At 56.9% G+C, this 14,160-nt stretch overlaps 1 protein-coding gene across 1 annotated transcript in view; it reads right to left on the bottom strand.

Moving 5' to 3' along the window:
• The window catches only part of PIK3C2B (phosphatidylinositol-4-phosphate 3-kinase catalytic subunit type 2 beta), a gene marked incomplete at its 5' end in the record, with an annotated part of 48,015 nt that overhangs the window by 21,898 nt on the left and 11,957 nt on the right, over positions 1-14,160 (bottom strand). The window contains 11 exons of the mRNA XM_081112412.1: positions 663-843; positions 1,443-1,537; positions 1,683-1,776; positions 3,160-3,348; positions 4,602-4,744; positions 5,864-5,975; positions 6,518-6,685; positions 10,340-10,462; positions 11,684-11,879; positions 13,248-13,281; positions 13,836-13,982. Coding sequence (XP_080968538.1) covers positions 663-843; positions 1,443-1,537; positions 1,683-1,776; positions 3,160-3,348; positions 4,602-4,744; positions 5,864-5,975; positions 6,518-6,685; positions 10,340-10,462; positions 11,684-11,879; positions 13,248-13,281; positions 13,836-13,982 — 1,482 coding nt within the window. The remainder of the gene's footprint in view (positions 1-662; positions 844-1,442; positions 1,538-1,682; positions 1,777-3,159; positions 3,349-4,601; positions 4,745-5,863; positions 5,976-6,517; positions 6,686-10,339; positions 10,463-11,683; positions 11,880-13,247; positions 13,282-13,835; positions 13,983-14,160) is intronic.

The following is a 14,160-nucleotide window of genomic DNA, read 5'->3' as shown; positions in this document are numbered from 1 at the left end:
TGATAGATAATTCTCTCTCAGCATTGATATCTATCTATCTATCTATCTATCTATCTCTATCTCCCTCTCCCTTCTTCTCTGAAATCAATTAAACACACACACATACACACACACATATATATATATACATATATATATATATATATATATATATATATACACACACACATATATATATGTATATATATAAAGAAAAGCTAACAATTTGGACTTTATAATCTCTCCGTTTTGTAATGTTAGCAGCAGGCACGCTGCTGGCCTAATACAGCCCATGTGTGCACACAGATAAAGGTGCCCTCTCTGAGTGGCAGCAGCCTTGAGCCATGGCTCGCAGCCCAGCGAACAAAATCTGACTGGATCCAGCCCTCACCTGCCCCTGCTGCCTGGGTGCTCTTGTGCAGCGAACAGCTTATACATCGGTGCGTGGCCTTTAAGGCAAAACATTCGATAAACATTGTGACACTCCGCAGGCCAAACAAAACATATGTACGGGCTTTATCCAGCTCGTGGATAAACTGTGTGGCCTGTACCTGAGAGTCACGTCCTTCATCCCCTAAATCAGGGATCAGGTGCCATCCTGCTGGTTAGGATGCCCGAGAAGTTCACGACTGGCTGCAGAAGCCCGGGACCGGAAATGGTGGGAGCAGCCTCACCCCACTCACCTGCCGTGCAGATGGCGTGGCCTCCCGGACCTGCTGGGCCAGCTTGGCCAGGGTGTTGACGAGCCAGCACTGGCGGTTAAACTCCTCCCTCAGCCCCTTGCCGCAGCAGCACAACAAGGCCGCCAGCAGGTACTGGTAACGGATGCTGAACTGGGAGTCCTTGAGGCCGTCCTTCAGCAACCTGCAGGCAAAGGTGTGGGGGTCAGGCCACTCAGGGGATCACAGGCAAAGGGGGGCAGTCAGAACCCACTCCAGTTCTGGAAAACCCACCCCAAGCTTGGGAGGGAAAACAGCTCTGTATACACAAAGGCATCACCGTAGCCCAGCCTGGGCCCACTCGACCTCTAAGTAGAGCTCATGGTCCCTCAGCATCTGTTTCTCCTTTCTATTTTTAAAAAATATTTTATTGATTTCAGAGAGGAAGGGAGAGAGAATCATCGATTGGTTGTCTCCTGTACACCCTACACTGGGGATTGAGCCTGCAACCCGGGCATGTGCCCTGATCAGGAATCAAACCATGACCTGCTGGTTCATGGGTCAACAATCAACCACTGAGCCACACCGGCCAGGCTGCTTCTGCTTTCTTTTTGCCGTGTGTGGGTGGAAGGAGGGCCAGGGAAGGTCCTCACTGTGCTACACGGCAGTGGACCGAGACCCCCTGAGCATAAGGGGCCCAAAGCAACATGCAGAACCCAGCAGGCTCGGCTGCCACCCTGCGCCTGGGAGCGGAACATCCCGCGGAAGGACCCACATCTCTGCCCCTTTTGCAGGCGGTTTTACCAGAAGAAGTAGTGAGTCACCCTCAGGTCAGAGACGGCCCGTTTCAGGAGAAAGCGCACCAAGGGGCTGTCCAGGTAGCACTCGTACTTCAGGGCCTGTTCAGGAGGGAGGATGAGGCTACAGGGACTGCCTGTCACCGACACCGACCACCACCTCCACCTGGTCCCGAGGGGCAGCATGCGGACCACATGGGGGCTCGGGGGTGGGGCCCCGGAACCGGAGGGCAGGCAGTCCACCCACCTGCACAAGCTGGGGCAGGTAGTCGAGCAGCTCGGCATCCGACAGCGAGCCAATCCACTGCACCGCCATGCGCCGCACCTCCTGGTCCGGGAAGCTGTGAAGCAGAGCCCAGCGCCTGACCGCCAAGGCGCAGGCTCCGAGGCACCGCAGCGGGCCAGCACCCTCACACCTGAGCTTCAGGGGCGCGGGCCGAGACAAGGCAATGTCCCCCCGACTCCGCCAAAGCCCTTAAAAGCATCCTTAGCGCCTTCTCTGGATAGAAACCTCAAGAATGGCCCTGCCCCCGGTCAGAGGCGGACTCAGGCCCTGGGTGAACAGGAGGGATGTCGTGCTCCTTCCTGGTATGACTTAAAGAAAACAGGACACGGTCCTCAGTCCCGCTCCCAGGGACCTTTTCCCGACTCCACTGTGCCAGAAATCCCCGTCATCAAAGAGCCCTCGTGAGGATTAAAGCATTACTGTGTCTTTTTAAAAAATATATATATTTTCATTGGTTTCAGAGAGGAAGGGAGAGGGAGAGAGAGGTAGAAACATCCATGATGAGAGAGAATCGTTGATCGGCTGCCTCGTGCCCCCACACTGGGAATCAAGCCTGCAACCCCGGCATGTGCCCTGACCGGGAATCGAACTGTGGCCTCCTGGTTCACAGGCCAATGCTCAACCACTGAGCCACACCAGCTGGGCACTACTGTGTCCTGGTACCACCCGTTACTGCGGATCTTCCAGGTGAATGACAGACAGTCATGGAATTTCATACGAGCCGGTACCCCTTGGCAGAATTAATTTAGCAGAGCAAAGCCATTGCCTCAAAAAGTCCCGAAGGCAAGACAGGAGGGAGTGATTTCCAAAAAGGTGAGAAAGAAGCCAAGAATACTGGGCACCCTCTGAGAGAGGCCGTCCAGCGGTCTGAGACTGGGAACCTTGTGGCTCCCGAGAGCCCTTCAGAGGGGAGAGGGAAGAGGGGACTGTTAAAGTGGAACGAAATGCGAAGGTCTGGGCCGCATGGGTGTGTGCACTTGACCAAACTCAGCAACTGTGCACGTGAGGCCGGGGCAGTCCCTTACGTGTAAATTCTCCCTCAAAAGAAAGAAACAAACATTGAGCTGGTCAGTGATATTCATGCTAAAGGACTGAGGAGGGTGTTATGATGCCTGCAATTTATATCAAAATGTAAAGATTAAGATGGACTGATGGATGGATGGCTATACATACAATATAGCAGACAGAATAAAGGTGAGTGGTTAGAGTCCAGGTGGTGGGTAGATGGATGTTCACTGTAACGTGTTCATTTTTGTTATGTGTTTGAGAAATGTTCTTACCATAACACTAGGGGGAAATGAGGCCAAGACAAAGCGGAAAAGGAGAATGGGGAAGCGCCGAATTTCAGCCCCACTTTGCCACTTTCTCCAGGGCTGGCTCAGGGCAGCGGGGGCAGTGCCATGCCCTGGCTTTCCCAGGGCGCGGGTTTACAACTCACGTGGCATGGAGGAGCCCCAGGGCATCCTGGTGGTTCATGTGGGTCCACTGCTTCAGGAGGGCATAGATGTCGGGCAGGCAAGCCCACTCCCAGCTGGGGGCGCTGGCCAGCACCAGGGGAAGTGAGCTCACCTCCGAGTGGCAATAATATCGCTTCTCCCACAGGCGCTTCTTGTCAGCATCCGCGAGCCTGGGGGTGCGGGGAGCAGGGGGAGGTGAGAGAGAACAGTCAGCCGAGGGTAGGGCCCTTGCTCGTCAACGGAATGCTACACGCTCTCCAACGCTGTGCTTCCCCGACTCTGCGGCCCATGACAGTCACCGAGGAGCTTTGTGAAAGCCGCATGCCCGGGCCAGGGCCCTTACCAATGCGCTCGGAATGCCTGGGGAAGTGACGTTGGCATTTTTAAAAGATGCCTAGGTGACTGCAATGTGTAAGGGAACCGGGGCCCAAACCTCCTCTTGGCTGCTGACTCTGGACTTCTCAGACCGGAGGCTGAATGCAGGGCCTCCTCCTCCTAAGGATGCCCTGTAGGGTGCCACTCTCAAGCAGAGCCGCCAGAGGGCGGTGGTCCCCACATGGCAGGGTTTGGGCAGCTCAGAGGCATCCTGGGGCTTTCTGGGGCCAGCTGGAGGTTTTATGGGACCTGCAGCTAATTAGATCTTGCCTGAGATCAGGTGTCTAATGGGAGAAGGGAGCTGAGGGACTAATGAAGCCAGGGGTCCAGCAGAGGAGTGGGGGAGGGGAGGGCTGCAGCCACTCAGCTAGTCTGGCTGCACTGGGGGGCGGGGAGCAGGGTGGGTGGGGGGTGGACAGGAAGGAGAGAGATGATCCGGTCTCTGTCTGTTTCCCCTCCCACAACATGCACAGGGCAGTGCAGGAGCCGGAGAGGTACAGAGAGGGCAGGCATCCCACCAGCTCCTCCCGGTCCTGATTCCTCCACCCCCTTCTCTGATCCTGGTGAGAGAAGTGGCCCAAGGATGAGATCAGCTTGGACCCGCTCCCCCCTGAGAGCTGCCAGTTTGCCGTGACACCTGATCCTTTTTGGAAAGCGACAGGGCCCAACTGTGGGTATCACAGGGACAGGAGGTGGGGGCCGGGGGGCAGTCACAGTACGCAGTAGACAGCTTCTCTGCAGTGTGGGGCAGAGCTCCGGTCCTCACGGCAAGCTGAGTCCGGGCCAACTTCCCAGCGCGGGGATGGGCGTTTCTACCTTCCTGACCCTGACCCTGACTGCTCTACTTTGCCTAGAGTCAAAAAGGCCTGGGGGCTGCCCTCAGCAGAACCCTCTCCCCACCACTTCCTGCCCAGATGGTAATGCCCACCCTATCCCACCTCTACTCCCAAAGCAGGACAAGGACATGGAGTTGGGAGGCGAGAGGTCAGACAGGACGTGGCAGACTTGGGGGGGCCTGTGCCACACATGGGGGTGCCCTGGGCCTCACCAGTACAGGCACTCCTTCTGCATGATGTTTTTAAGCGCGCGTTGGTCTTCCTCCCGGAGGCTGCCAAACTCATAGCAGGGGCTGAACTTGTCTCCAGAGGGGCTGGTGAACTTGATGTCGAAGGCCGAGGTGGGGAAGTCGATCTGGGGGGTGGCAGCAGAGAAGTAAGGAGAGAGAAGAGGCAGGTGAGAGCGGGTGCCTCCTCGGGTCTCCAGCTCCTCTCTCACACGCAGGTGTCCTGCCTCCCTCCCTCGCTCGCTTACCCTCAGGGTCATTGTCTATAAAATAACCCCGTTCAAGGTGGTGCTCTCTCAAGTCCCTTTCAGCTGTGACTTCCAGCAAAATAAAAGAAGGAAATGAAGAGAGAAATAAAAACGGGCAGGGGAGGGAAGGCTGGGCTGCATCTAGGTGAGGGGCCAGCCTCAGGCCAGAACTCAGAAGTGTCCCCAGGATGAGCCACTAGGAGCCTCGAAGCTGAGGTTGGAGCCTCCGTGAGGCCCTGGAGGGCACTGATGCCTGACAAGAGTCAGACACATAGGAGGGGAGGGCCTGACCCACGCTCCAGTCTGGGGTCCTGGGATCCTGGGTCCTTGCTCTATGCGGCCAGATGATTGTCCTCCTAAATGGATGCTGGAGTTGAGTGAGTCAGTTCTCAATAGAGCTCTATGTCCCCTCATTCAGCAAATGTTTACTGAACCCTGCTATGTGCCAGGCGTTGTCCTATGCCCTGGGCATGGAGGAGTAAATAAGACAGACAAAACGCCCGCCTCTGGAAGCTTCCATTCCTTACCATTCTATCTCGTTCACGCCCACTTTGGTATCTCATGACCACAGAGGGGGAGCCGGGAACTAGTAACCAGACCTGGGTCCTGACCAGCTCCTCCTGTCCCCATGAGTCTGTGGGCCGCTAGAGCCCCGAGTGACTGCTGCCGGGAGGGCTTCCCTCAGCCCCAAGAGGGGACAGCTAAGGTCTCACCACACTTAGGGTTCAATACAAGAGACTCCAAGAAGTGAGCGTGGGTGGGAGGGTCTCAGACCCTGCCTTCAGGCTCCTTCAAATCAACGTTAACCTCCAGGAGATGGGACACAGATTCCATAGAACTCACCCTCCCACCCCGTGCCTAACCACATTCATCCAGCTGCTCAGCCACATCACCATCCCGTGCCCAAAGTCCCAGCACTTTCTCCTCCATCCCGCCCAAACGCAAGGGAGAACTTGGAGCTGGCTCTGGTGCGGTGCTGTGGGTGGGGCCGGCTCTCACCTGCAGGATGACGCTGTCGGGCTGGTGGAAGTTCGGAGTGCTCCAACGGGCACTGGAGTTTTCCTGCGTTGCTGGCCATAAGCCCAGGAGCTTCCGGCCACAGGTCAGGACACTGAGGAGGATGGAAGCGGGGATGAGCCAACAAACCCAGTGGCTAAGGACATGGTTTTCCTCCTGCTCTCCCGTCCAAAGATCAGCCTTTTCGACTTGAAGCCACTACCCAAATCCTCTCTCATTCTCCCCCTACACCTCAGCCTTTTTCTTCTTCCAAGTCCCGGGACAGTGCCCCCTCCCAGGAGGCCTTTCTGAGCTCTCCACACCCTGGTATGGGTGACCTGGGGGCAGGGGTGCCTTCCTGAGGGAGAGCTTTGAACTAAGATGACCTTTAAGGTCCTTCAAGGACAAGGCAAGTGAGCCAAGCATTGCATTTCCATGCCCCTCCCCACCAGTCCTGTGCCACCAGTCCCGCCCAGTAGCTGGTCACTGTCCGGTGCCTCGGTCCTTCCCCCCAGGACTGGGACCCTCTGGACTCTACCCATGAGCCCCTCATGGCTAACACCCTGGACAGGCAATGGCCAGTGCGACAGCGGGGCCCCTGTTTACGCCCCTCCTTTCCTTCCAAGGCCAAGAAGCCACGCCCTGGGGCTCACTTACTGCCTGAAGTTGAAGAGAGGGGTAGTGACCCAGCCCAGGGCCTCAGGCACCCGCCGCTGCTTCCCGGCCTCGGAGGAGCTCCCTGGTGGGGGGGTGGGCAGAGCATAGAGAGTGGCGCACAGCAGCGTCTCCCGGGGCAGCCGGTTCACCTGCACTGGGAAGCAGATCCTAGGAGAACAGGAAGCCACATGAGGAGGTGCTGGGGGGGGGGGGGGTTTCTAGGAACAGGCAGCCCAGGAAGTGCCGTGCAGCTGAGGACTGGGCCTCCCTCTCAGGACATGGGCATGGGGAGGCCTTGTGTCCCCGGGGTTAGGAGGAGGGAATGGGGAGAAGGCAACAGGTGACAGGCGGAGGACTGTGGGGGAGGGTGGGAGCCTCCGACTGGAGGCTAACCCTGCACTGGGTGCTCCCAGGAGTACATACGGTGGGTGTCTCTGCAGCCTCTCAGAAAGGTGAGGCAAGCGCCCCCTAATTTGGGGGCCACCCATGGTGACCAGACAAAACGCACTTGGCCAGAGCCCTCTGAGTCCAGGTGACTACGTGCCCCGCACTGTAAGCCACGCGCCTTCCTGTGTGAGGATTTCCGCAGAGGGCCGCCAGGAAGCTGCTCCCGGGACGTCCTTGTCCGTTTAACAAGCCCACCCTCCCCGCGTCGCTGGGAGAGCAACCCGCCTGCGGTCCACCCTCCCCCACAGTCCTCCACCTGTCACCTGTCGTCTTCTCCTGTGCCCTTCTCCTTGCCCTGTCCCCTTCTCCTCGCCCCGTCCCCTTCTCCTCGCCCCGTCCCTTCTCTCACCCTGTCCCCTTCTCCTCGCCCCGTCCCCTTCTCCTGACCCTGGGAACACAGATGGTTTGTTCTCCCCAAGCATTTTCAAAGCCAAAGGGATAAAGAGAAGGGGCTTCTCAGAGTGGGGTGGCGGGGGGGGGTGGCCCAGGGGGGCAAAAGAGCTGAGACAGGCAAGCCCGCACCACCACCGCCCAGGCCCAGATGTTCTCTCCCAGGCCCCTGGGCCTGAATCACCGGCCACTCCCTGGGTGTCCAGCATAAGGAGCAGGGTGGGGTGAGGGAGAGCTGTGGAAAGAGAGGGAGGGCATTTACATTACCTTTCTGGAAAGCTGTCCCTGGGCCAAAGCCCACACTGTCACGCCCTTCTGGCTGGCCCAGGGCCCATCGGCCTCTATGCCAGAGGGCACAGAAGCAGAAGCAGAGCGGCCACCCCACGGTCAGCAGTTTCCGGATGAAGCGGCCTCCCTCCACACCGCCCCTCAGTCCCGCAGGGGACTCTCCTCGCCACCCAAGTGAGGCGCTCCCTCCCTCCCACCAGAGACTGTCCCAGCTGCCTGGTGGTGGTGGTGGTGGGGGGTGTGGACACAGCTATAATTAGGGCCCCTCCAGCAGCCACGGGCCGTGCCAGGCTGGGGCTTGGCTGGGGTGGCAGAGCACGGCTGCCGACCTATTTTGAGAATTAGCTGATCCCCGCACTAGTGCAGTGGGAGAGAGGAGCAGCTGACCCCCCAGCAGAGAGCAGAGGGAGCTGGGCCTGGTCCCTCTCTTTTCACCCAAGAAGAGGCATCCAGCCTCCTGTCAGAGGGAAAAGGGAGCGAGGAAACTTTCTAACTGAAACCATAACCCCTCGAACCAGCCAGGGCCCCGCTGCTCAGTCCTTGAGTGCATCTGGCATTCCACCAGGCGTCGGTCAGGATCATCAGTAGGAGTTCAAGCCACGGAGTTCTGAATCTGCAGCTCTGACCCTCCTCCCTGGAACCCATTCCTCAACATCACACCCGTATAAAAGGGCCTCCTCCTCCAGGAAGGCCTCCTGGGATGTGCGGTTCCAGCTCTGGTCCAGCCACTCACAGCCTAGGGCAACGACTCAGACCTCTGCACCTCCTTTTCTCATCAGTGAAAAGGAGCACACGGCTTCACCCGTGTGACCTGTGCATGGTCTGTGTGCTTTCTGCGCTGCGACACTGTGGCTACGGCTCCGAGAAGCGGGCTCTACAGGTATTCCCGTGCACACGTGTCCCCGTGTGTCACAATCACCGTGTCAGTCACTTGGAACGGGACCTGAGAGGGCTCGCCGAGCTAAGAAGATGGAGAAGAAGCGCTAGGCATGGCGCCAAAGACTTTATTGGCCATGTCCCATAATCCTCTAGGTGGGTCTTATTACCATGTCCATTTAGGGTGAATGACCTGCCCACGGCTGCACCTACAGTAAGGATGGGAGGACGACGAAACTCAAAGCCTGACCTTTCACCGCAGCGTCTTCTCCCAATGCCTCGGCCTTCACCAGGAAGGTGCCAACAGGTCTCTGGGGCATCTGCATGGGCAGTGCTGAGAGGACACCCTCCACGAGGCGCCAGGCGGGCACCAGCCCTTTGGGATTCCAGGCAGGAATCTCAGACAGGGAGCAAAATGAGACCCAGGGAGTAGGCAGGCGAAGGCAGGACGGGCAGAGGGAGGGCCGGCCTGCTACCTCTGGGCCTCTGATACTCTGGGGACAGGGTCTATGTCAGTGCTTCTCAACCTTCTGGCCTTTTAAATACAGTTCCTCATGTTGTGACCCAACCATAAAATTATTTTCGTTGCTACTTCATCACTGTAATGTTGCTGCTGTTATGAATCATCATGTAAATATCTGATATGCAGGATGGTCTTAGGCGACCCCCGTGAAAGGGTCGTGCGACCGCCGAAGGGGTCGCGACCCACAGGTTGAGAACCGCTGGTCTAAGGACAATGCTGTAGGGTCTGCCTGGCCTGGAGTACTGTATAACCCCCCCGGCCCCCCCGCCCCCCCCCACCCCGTCCCTTGACAGCGGAAGTAACTAGGCCAGAGAATGAATGCCAAGGGGATGCTGAAAGTCACAAGCCACTAACGCGCCATCTTGTTCACACCTTCATTGCTCTAAGAATTACAGTGCGACCACAGGAGGAAGGGCCTGCCTCCCCAGCTGTCCATCTATAACGTGACCCCGCCTCCCAGCACGTCCACAGGCTATCTGCCGACTCCGGCTCCCTTGGCCTTATTTCTCATCAGCGAGTAAGACCTTCCCAAGAACCTTTCTCAGTCTCTCTACCGTGCACTGCAAATTCTGAAGCAGCAGTTCTGCTCTGCAAATAAACAAACACTCAGCTGCAGGCAGTTTGGGGAAGTGAACCTGGCAGCAAACAAGGGTGTCTGCCCATCTGCGAGGGCAGAGGGCAGCCCGGAGAGACCAGGCAGGCAAGCACCTGCCACCACTCGAGGCGTCCTCGCCTCCATTTCCTTCCTGCTTTGCCTGGCTGACGCCTACCTTCCCGGCAGCAAATCACTGTGGATAAATGCTGATGAATGCTATTTTGGGCTTACAGTTTCAGATTTATAACTTACCTACCCATGTCAGCGCCAAAACTGCCAACGAGTTCAACAAATGTCCCCGCTTTACGTTTTGAGAAACTGAGGCACAGAGAGGCCGAAACAAAGGTCTGTGGCTTCAAGCCCATTGCTCTTTCCACTAGACAACCCCCCTTTCTCACCTATAAGTCCCCTCTATTCGGTGGAAACTAGGGGAAGAAAAGTCAGTGAAACCTTTTAAGAAAGACAAGACCAAAACAATGAATTACCATTGAACCTACCAACTAACTAACGCTGTATATGACCCTTCATGGTTCACCAAGAGCCTGCAAGGGGACTTCTCTTTGGAGTCTCCTAACAGCTTGAGGGGTAGAAGTTATGCGTGACCGCACTTAAGAGTTAGGGAAATGGAGACTCAAGAGGTCGAATGACTGTTTGGTTAGTGAGTGACACGCCCAGTGCATTGCAGAGCCTGGGGAGGGCTTACCGCTGGTCCCAGATGATGAGGTGAAAGAGGTACTTGGAGAAGTGAGCCTTCCGGGTCTGCAGGGGGCTGCACAGCTCCTTGCCGCCGTGGCTGAGGGAGCAGGAGAGGTAGAAGTCTTCATAGCTACAGGGGAACGGAGCAGGTCAGGACTCAGCTCCAAACTCCATCTCAGTCCCCCACCCACGCCAAACTCCATTTCCCTCCGTAAAACTCCTCGGGGGGGGTCTCTGGGGACTGTGAGGTGGGGTCAGGGGACGGGACAGCCAAATCGGATTTGCGGAAGTGCGCGTGGAGACACAGCTCCATCTGGACCCCTCTGCCCAGCTTCAGGCTCCATGTTGGGCCATGGCTCTTCCATGCAGCCCCTCCTTCCAGGCCGCTCCTGCCGGTCAGGGTCCGGGTGCGAGTGTGCACATGCGCAGGTGAGAAGGGTGGGGGATGGAAACGACATCTGCCCACTTGAATGCCAGCACATGGGGGTCCCTGTGGCTCATGACAGGTGCCTGACAGAGGAGGTCAGAGAAGGCCCCGGTTTCCCAGGCCGCCTCCTTTGTTCTCTGTCAGTCGCCTAAAGGAATACATTAAGTGAGGAACAAAGAGAGAAGGGGAGGGAGGGGCAGGCAGCGGGGAGGAGCCGAATGCCTATTCCCCCAGGCCTTGGATGCTGGGGACCCTGAGCTGAGGATTTACCAACTGAAGGCGCCTCTCCACACCCACCGCTGCAGGCCAGACAAAGGGTCATCGCCCGCCCCCGTCCCTCCCCCGTGCATCTGCAGGGGAGCGCAGTCATTGGCCCAGGGGCATGCACTGGCTCTGGGAAGCGGCCATCTGTCACCGAGTCTCCATCAGCTGGCCTTGGATGGGAGGGGGCAGGGATGCCGATGCAGCCAGCCCCGAGCCAGCACTGAGAGGCAAGGGCAGATCTGCCCAACACAACATTTCCTAGACCTTTTCTCTCCTCCAGGATGTCCCAGCCCATGTCCCCTCAGGCACTTGCTGCTCCCTCTCAGCCACCGCGCACCATGATGCCATAGTCCAGCGGTTCTCAACCCGGGGGTCGTGACTCCTTTGGGAGTCGAACGACCCTTTCACAGGGGTCGCCTAAGACCATCGGAAAACACACATATAATTCCATATTGTTTTTGTGATGAATCACTATGCTTTCATTATGTTCAAGTTGTAACAATGAAATCGGGGGTCACCACAACATGAGGAACTGTATTAAAGGGCCGCGGCATCAGGAAGATTGAGAACCGCTGCCAGAGACTATAAACATAGGGCAGTGGGAGAAGCCCTCTGAAAGCCACACTCTGCTCCTCCCTCCAGGCCATCGGCCCGGCTCACCTGGCGGCCCAGGTGATGGGGATGCGGTGGGTGGCATAGACCGTGAAGGCCAGCGGCCCGGAGAAGTGGCAGGCCTCCTGGACCAGGTCGTGCCGGTGGCTGCCGTGCACTGCCGTCTGGAAGTCTGCGTTGAACGTGTTGCAGTACAGCTCCACCAGGTCCAGGATGGCCGCGGTCAGGGCCTCCATGACCTTCTCTGAAAGGAAGGGGTCAGAGGGGAGGTGGTGAGGCCTCCGCCGGCCCCACGGTTGCCGCTGTGCTGGCTGCGATGGAAAACCCCAGGAAACAGTCCCCAAATGCCCGTTGCTTTTCTAACAGCTGTGACCCTGTCGGCGGTGAAATGAGAAGAAAGCTTCTCCGAAAATGACAGATAGGAAATGTAAACATTCTCCTTACTTTACATATTGCAATGTATTTATTTTTTTATTTTTAAATATATTTTATTGATTTTTTACAGAGAGGAAGGGAGAGAGATAGAGAGTCAGAAACATCGATGAGAGAGAAACATCGATCAACTGCCTCCTGCACATCTCCTACTGGGGATGTGCCCGCAAGCAAGGTACATGCCCCTGACCGGAATCGAACCCGGGACCCCTCAGTCCGCAGGCTGACGCTCTATCCACTGAGCCAAACCGGTTTCGGCTACATATTGCAAGGTATTTAATGTGAAATGCCCTTTTAGGAAATAGCGGGAATCATAACGGTCAATTACTTTTAAAAAGTCATTGCTTGGCAAAATAGAAGATGGCAATTTCTATGTTGGTCCTCAAAATAATATTTTTGGGCACATTTTATTGGTCCATAAAACCCAAAAGACTGGGAATCACTGACCAAAAATCCCAAAATATGGGCTTTGTAGGGCAACGTTCTGCTTGAAAGACACAAGGGGGAATCCTCGTGAAAAATTCTTTTTTAAAAAATATATATTTTTATTGATTTCAGAGAGGAAAGGAGGAGAGAGAGAAACATCAATGATGAGCGAGAATCATTGATTGGCTGCCTCCTGAACGCCTCCCAACTGGGAACCGAGCCCACAACCCAGGCATATGCCCTTGACCGGAATTGAACCCGTGACCCTTCAGTCCGCAGGCCGACGCTCTATCCACTGAGCCAAGCCAGCTAGGGATCGTGAAAAATTCTTTACCTCCTTCTCCCCACGCTCATCCTAACTCAGAAACAGGGGTTATGGGACACTCAGAGAATAATTACAACCTCCTCAAGGGAGAGTTTCTCTTTGGAGCCCAGGGTAACTGCCTGACTGCCCCTCCCACTCTCACACTTACCCCACCTCCTCACCATCTCCCAGGGAGACCACGGGAACAGCTAGTAAAAATGATGAGGACACATTTGTGGAAAGAAACACTGGTGATCCCCAGCTGTGTGCATGCGTCATGTAGGCGTGCGCGCGTGCACACACACACACACACACACAGGCAGACTTGGACCCTGCAGTTGTGGGGGGCTGGGGTGGGGTGGGGGGTGGGCGGCGGGGAGAAGAAGGAATCGGGCAGAGTCTGCAGTGTTTACCTGCCCCTCCTGGACACAGACAGAGCAGCTCTCTTACCTCGGTTTTCCCTGGCAGCCAAGACAGTGGGGTCCTGTTGGGGAAAGGAGAGGGAGGGGGCTTCAGGGCCACAGCCTTTGCCGGCACAGCTGGCAGAAGGGCTTTTCACAGCTGGCTCATCTGGACCCGACAGGACTGAAGTTGGAGGAGCAGAGTTTCCCCAGGGAAGACAAGGTCATGGTCTGTCGCAGATCCATGTAATGGACAGAGGGAGCCAGACCAGGGATAAAGTCATCGTGTCCACCCAGATGAGGCCCTCTAGCCCTCGGGCCACTGGACTGCTGGCCTGGTACCTGTCAGGCTGTGGAGCCCCGGAGCCCCTGGCTCGGGGAAGTTTGGGTTTGCACCCTGATGGCAGGCAAACTGCCAGGCAATGCCTCGGTGGTGGTGAGGAAAGCCGGGTGCTGGTCTGGGCTCCCACAATCAGTCCCAGGGGGCAGACCCAAGCCCACCCAGAACTCTTCTGGCTAAACTATTCAAACATGAAAGATGGAGAGAAGAGCCCCTCAGTAGCTGGACAGCTAATTACCCGGTTGCTCGTGAGTTTTCCTCTCCTCCTTCCCCAGGCTCGCGCTCTGGGCCCATTACCTTCTGAATTTTAGGCTGCAGGCGGGAGGGGCAGGGGGGCAGCTGGTTGAGGGCACTGGTGATCTCGGGGGTCTCCACGGCAGCCAGGGCGTTGCAGATGGCCTTGACGGACTGGACCACCCGGTCAGCCTTCAGCGGGAAGTCCCCCTGTGAGGGGAGGGGCAGTGAGGCTGCCAGGCTCCGGCAGGGAGGAGTGTGGGCTCATGACCCGCAGGAGTAATAGCGGAATCCGAGCTTTGTTTTCAAACAGCCAACATCGGGGAATAATGGCTCCTACTGATGAAATGAGTTCTCTCAGCCGTGTCCCCGAGCCTCCTCTCACTCC

This window comes from Myotis nattereri (genome assembly GCF_964212035.1).
Source record: "Myotis nattereri genome assembly, chromosome: 18".
Classification (NCBI taxonomy): Eukaryota; Metazoa; Chordata; class Mammalia; order Chiroptera; family Vespertilionidae; genus Myotis; species Myotis nattereri.
This window is presented reverse-complemented; position numbering and strand designations above follow the sequence as displayed.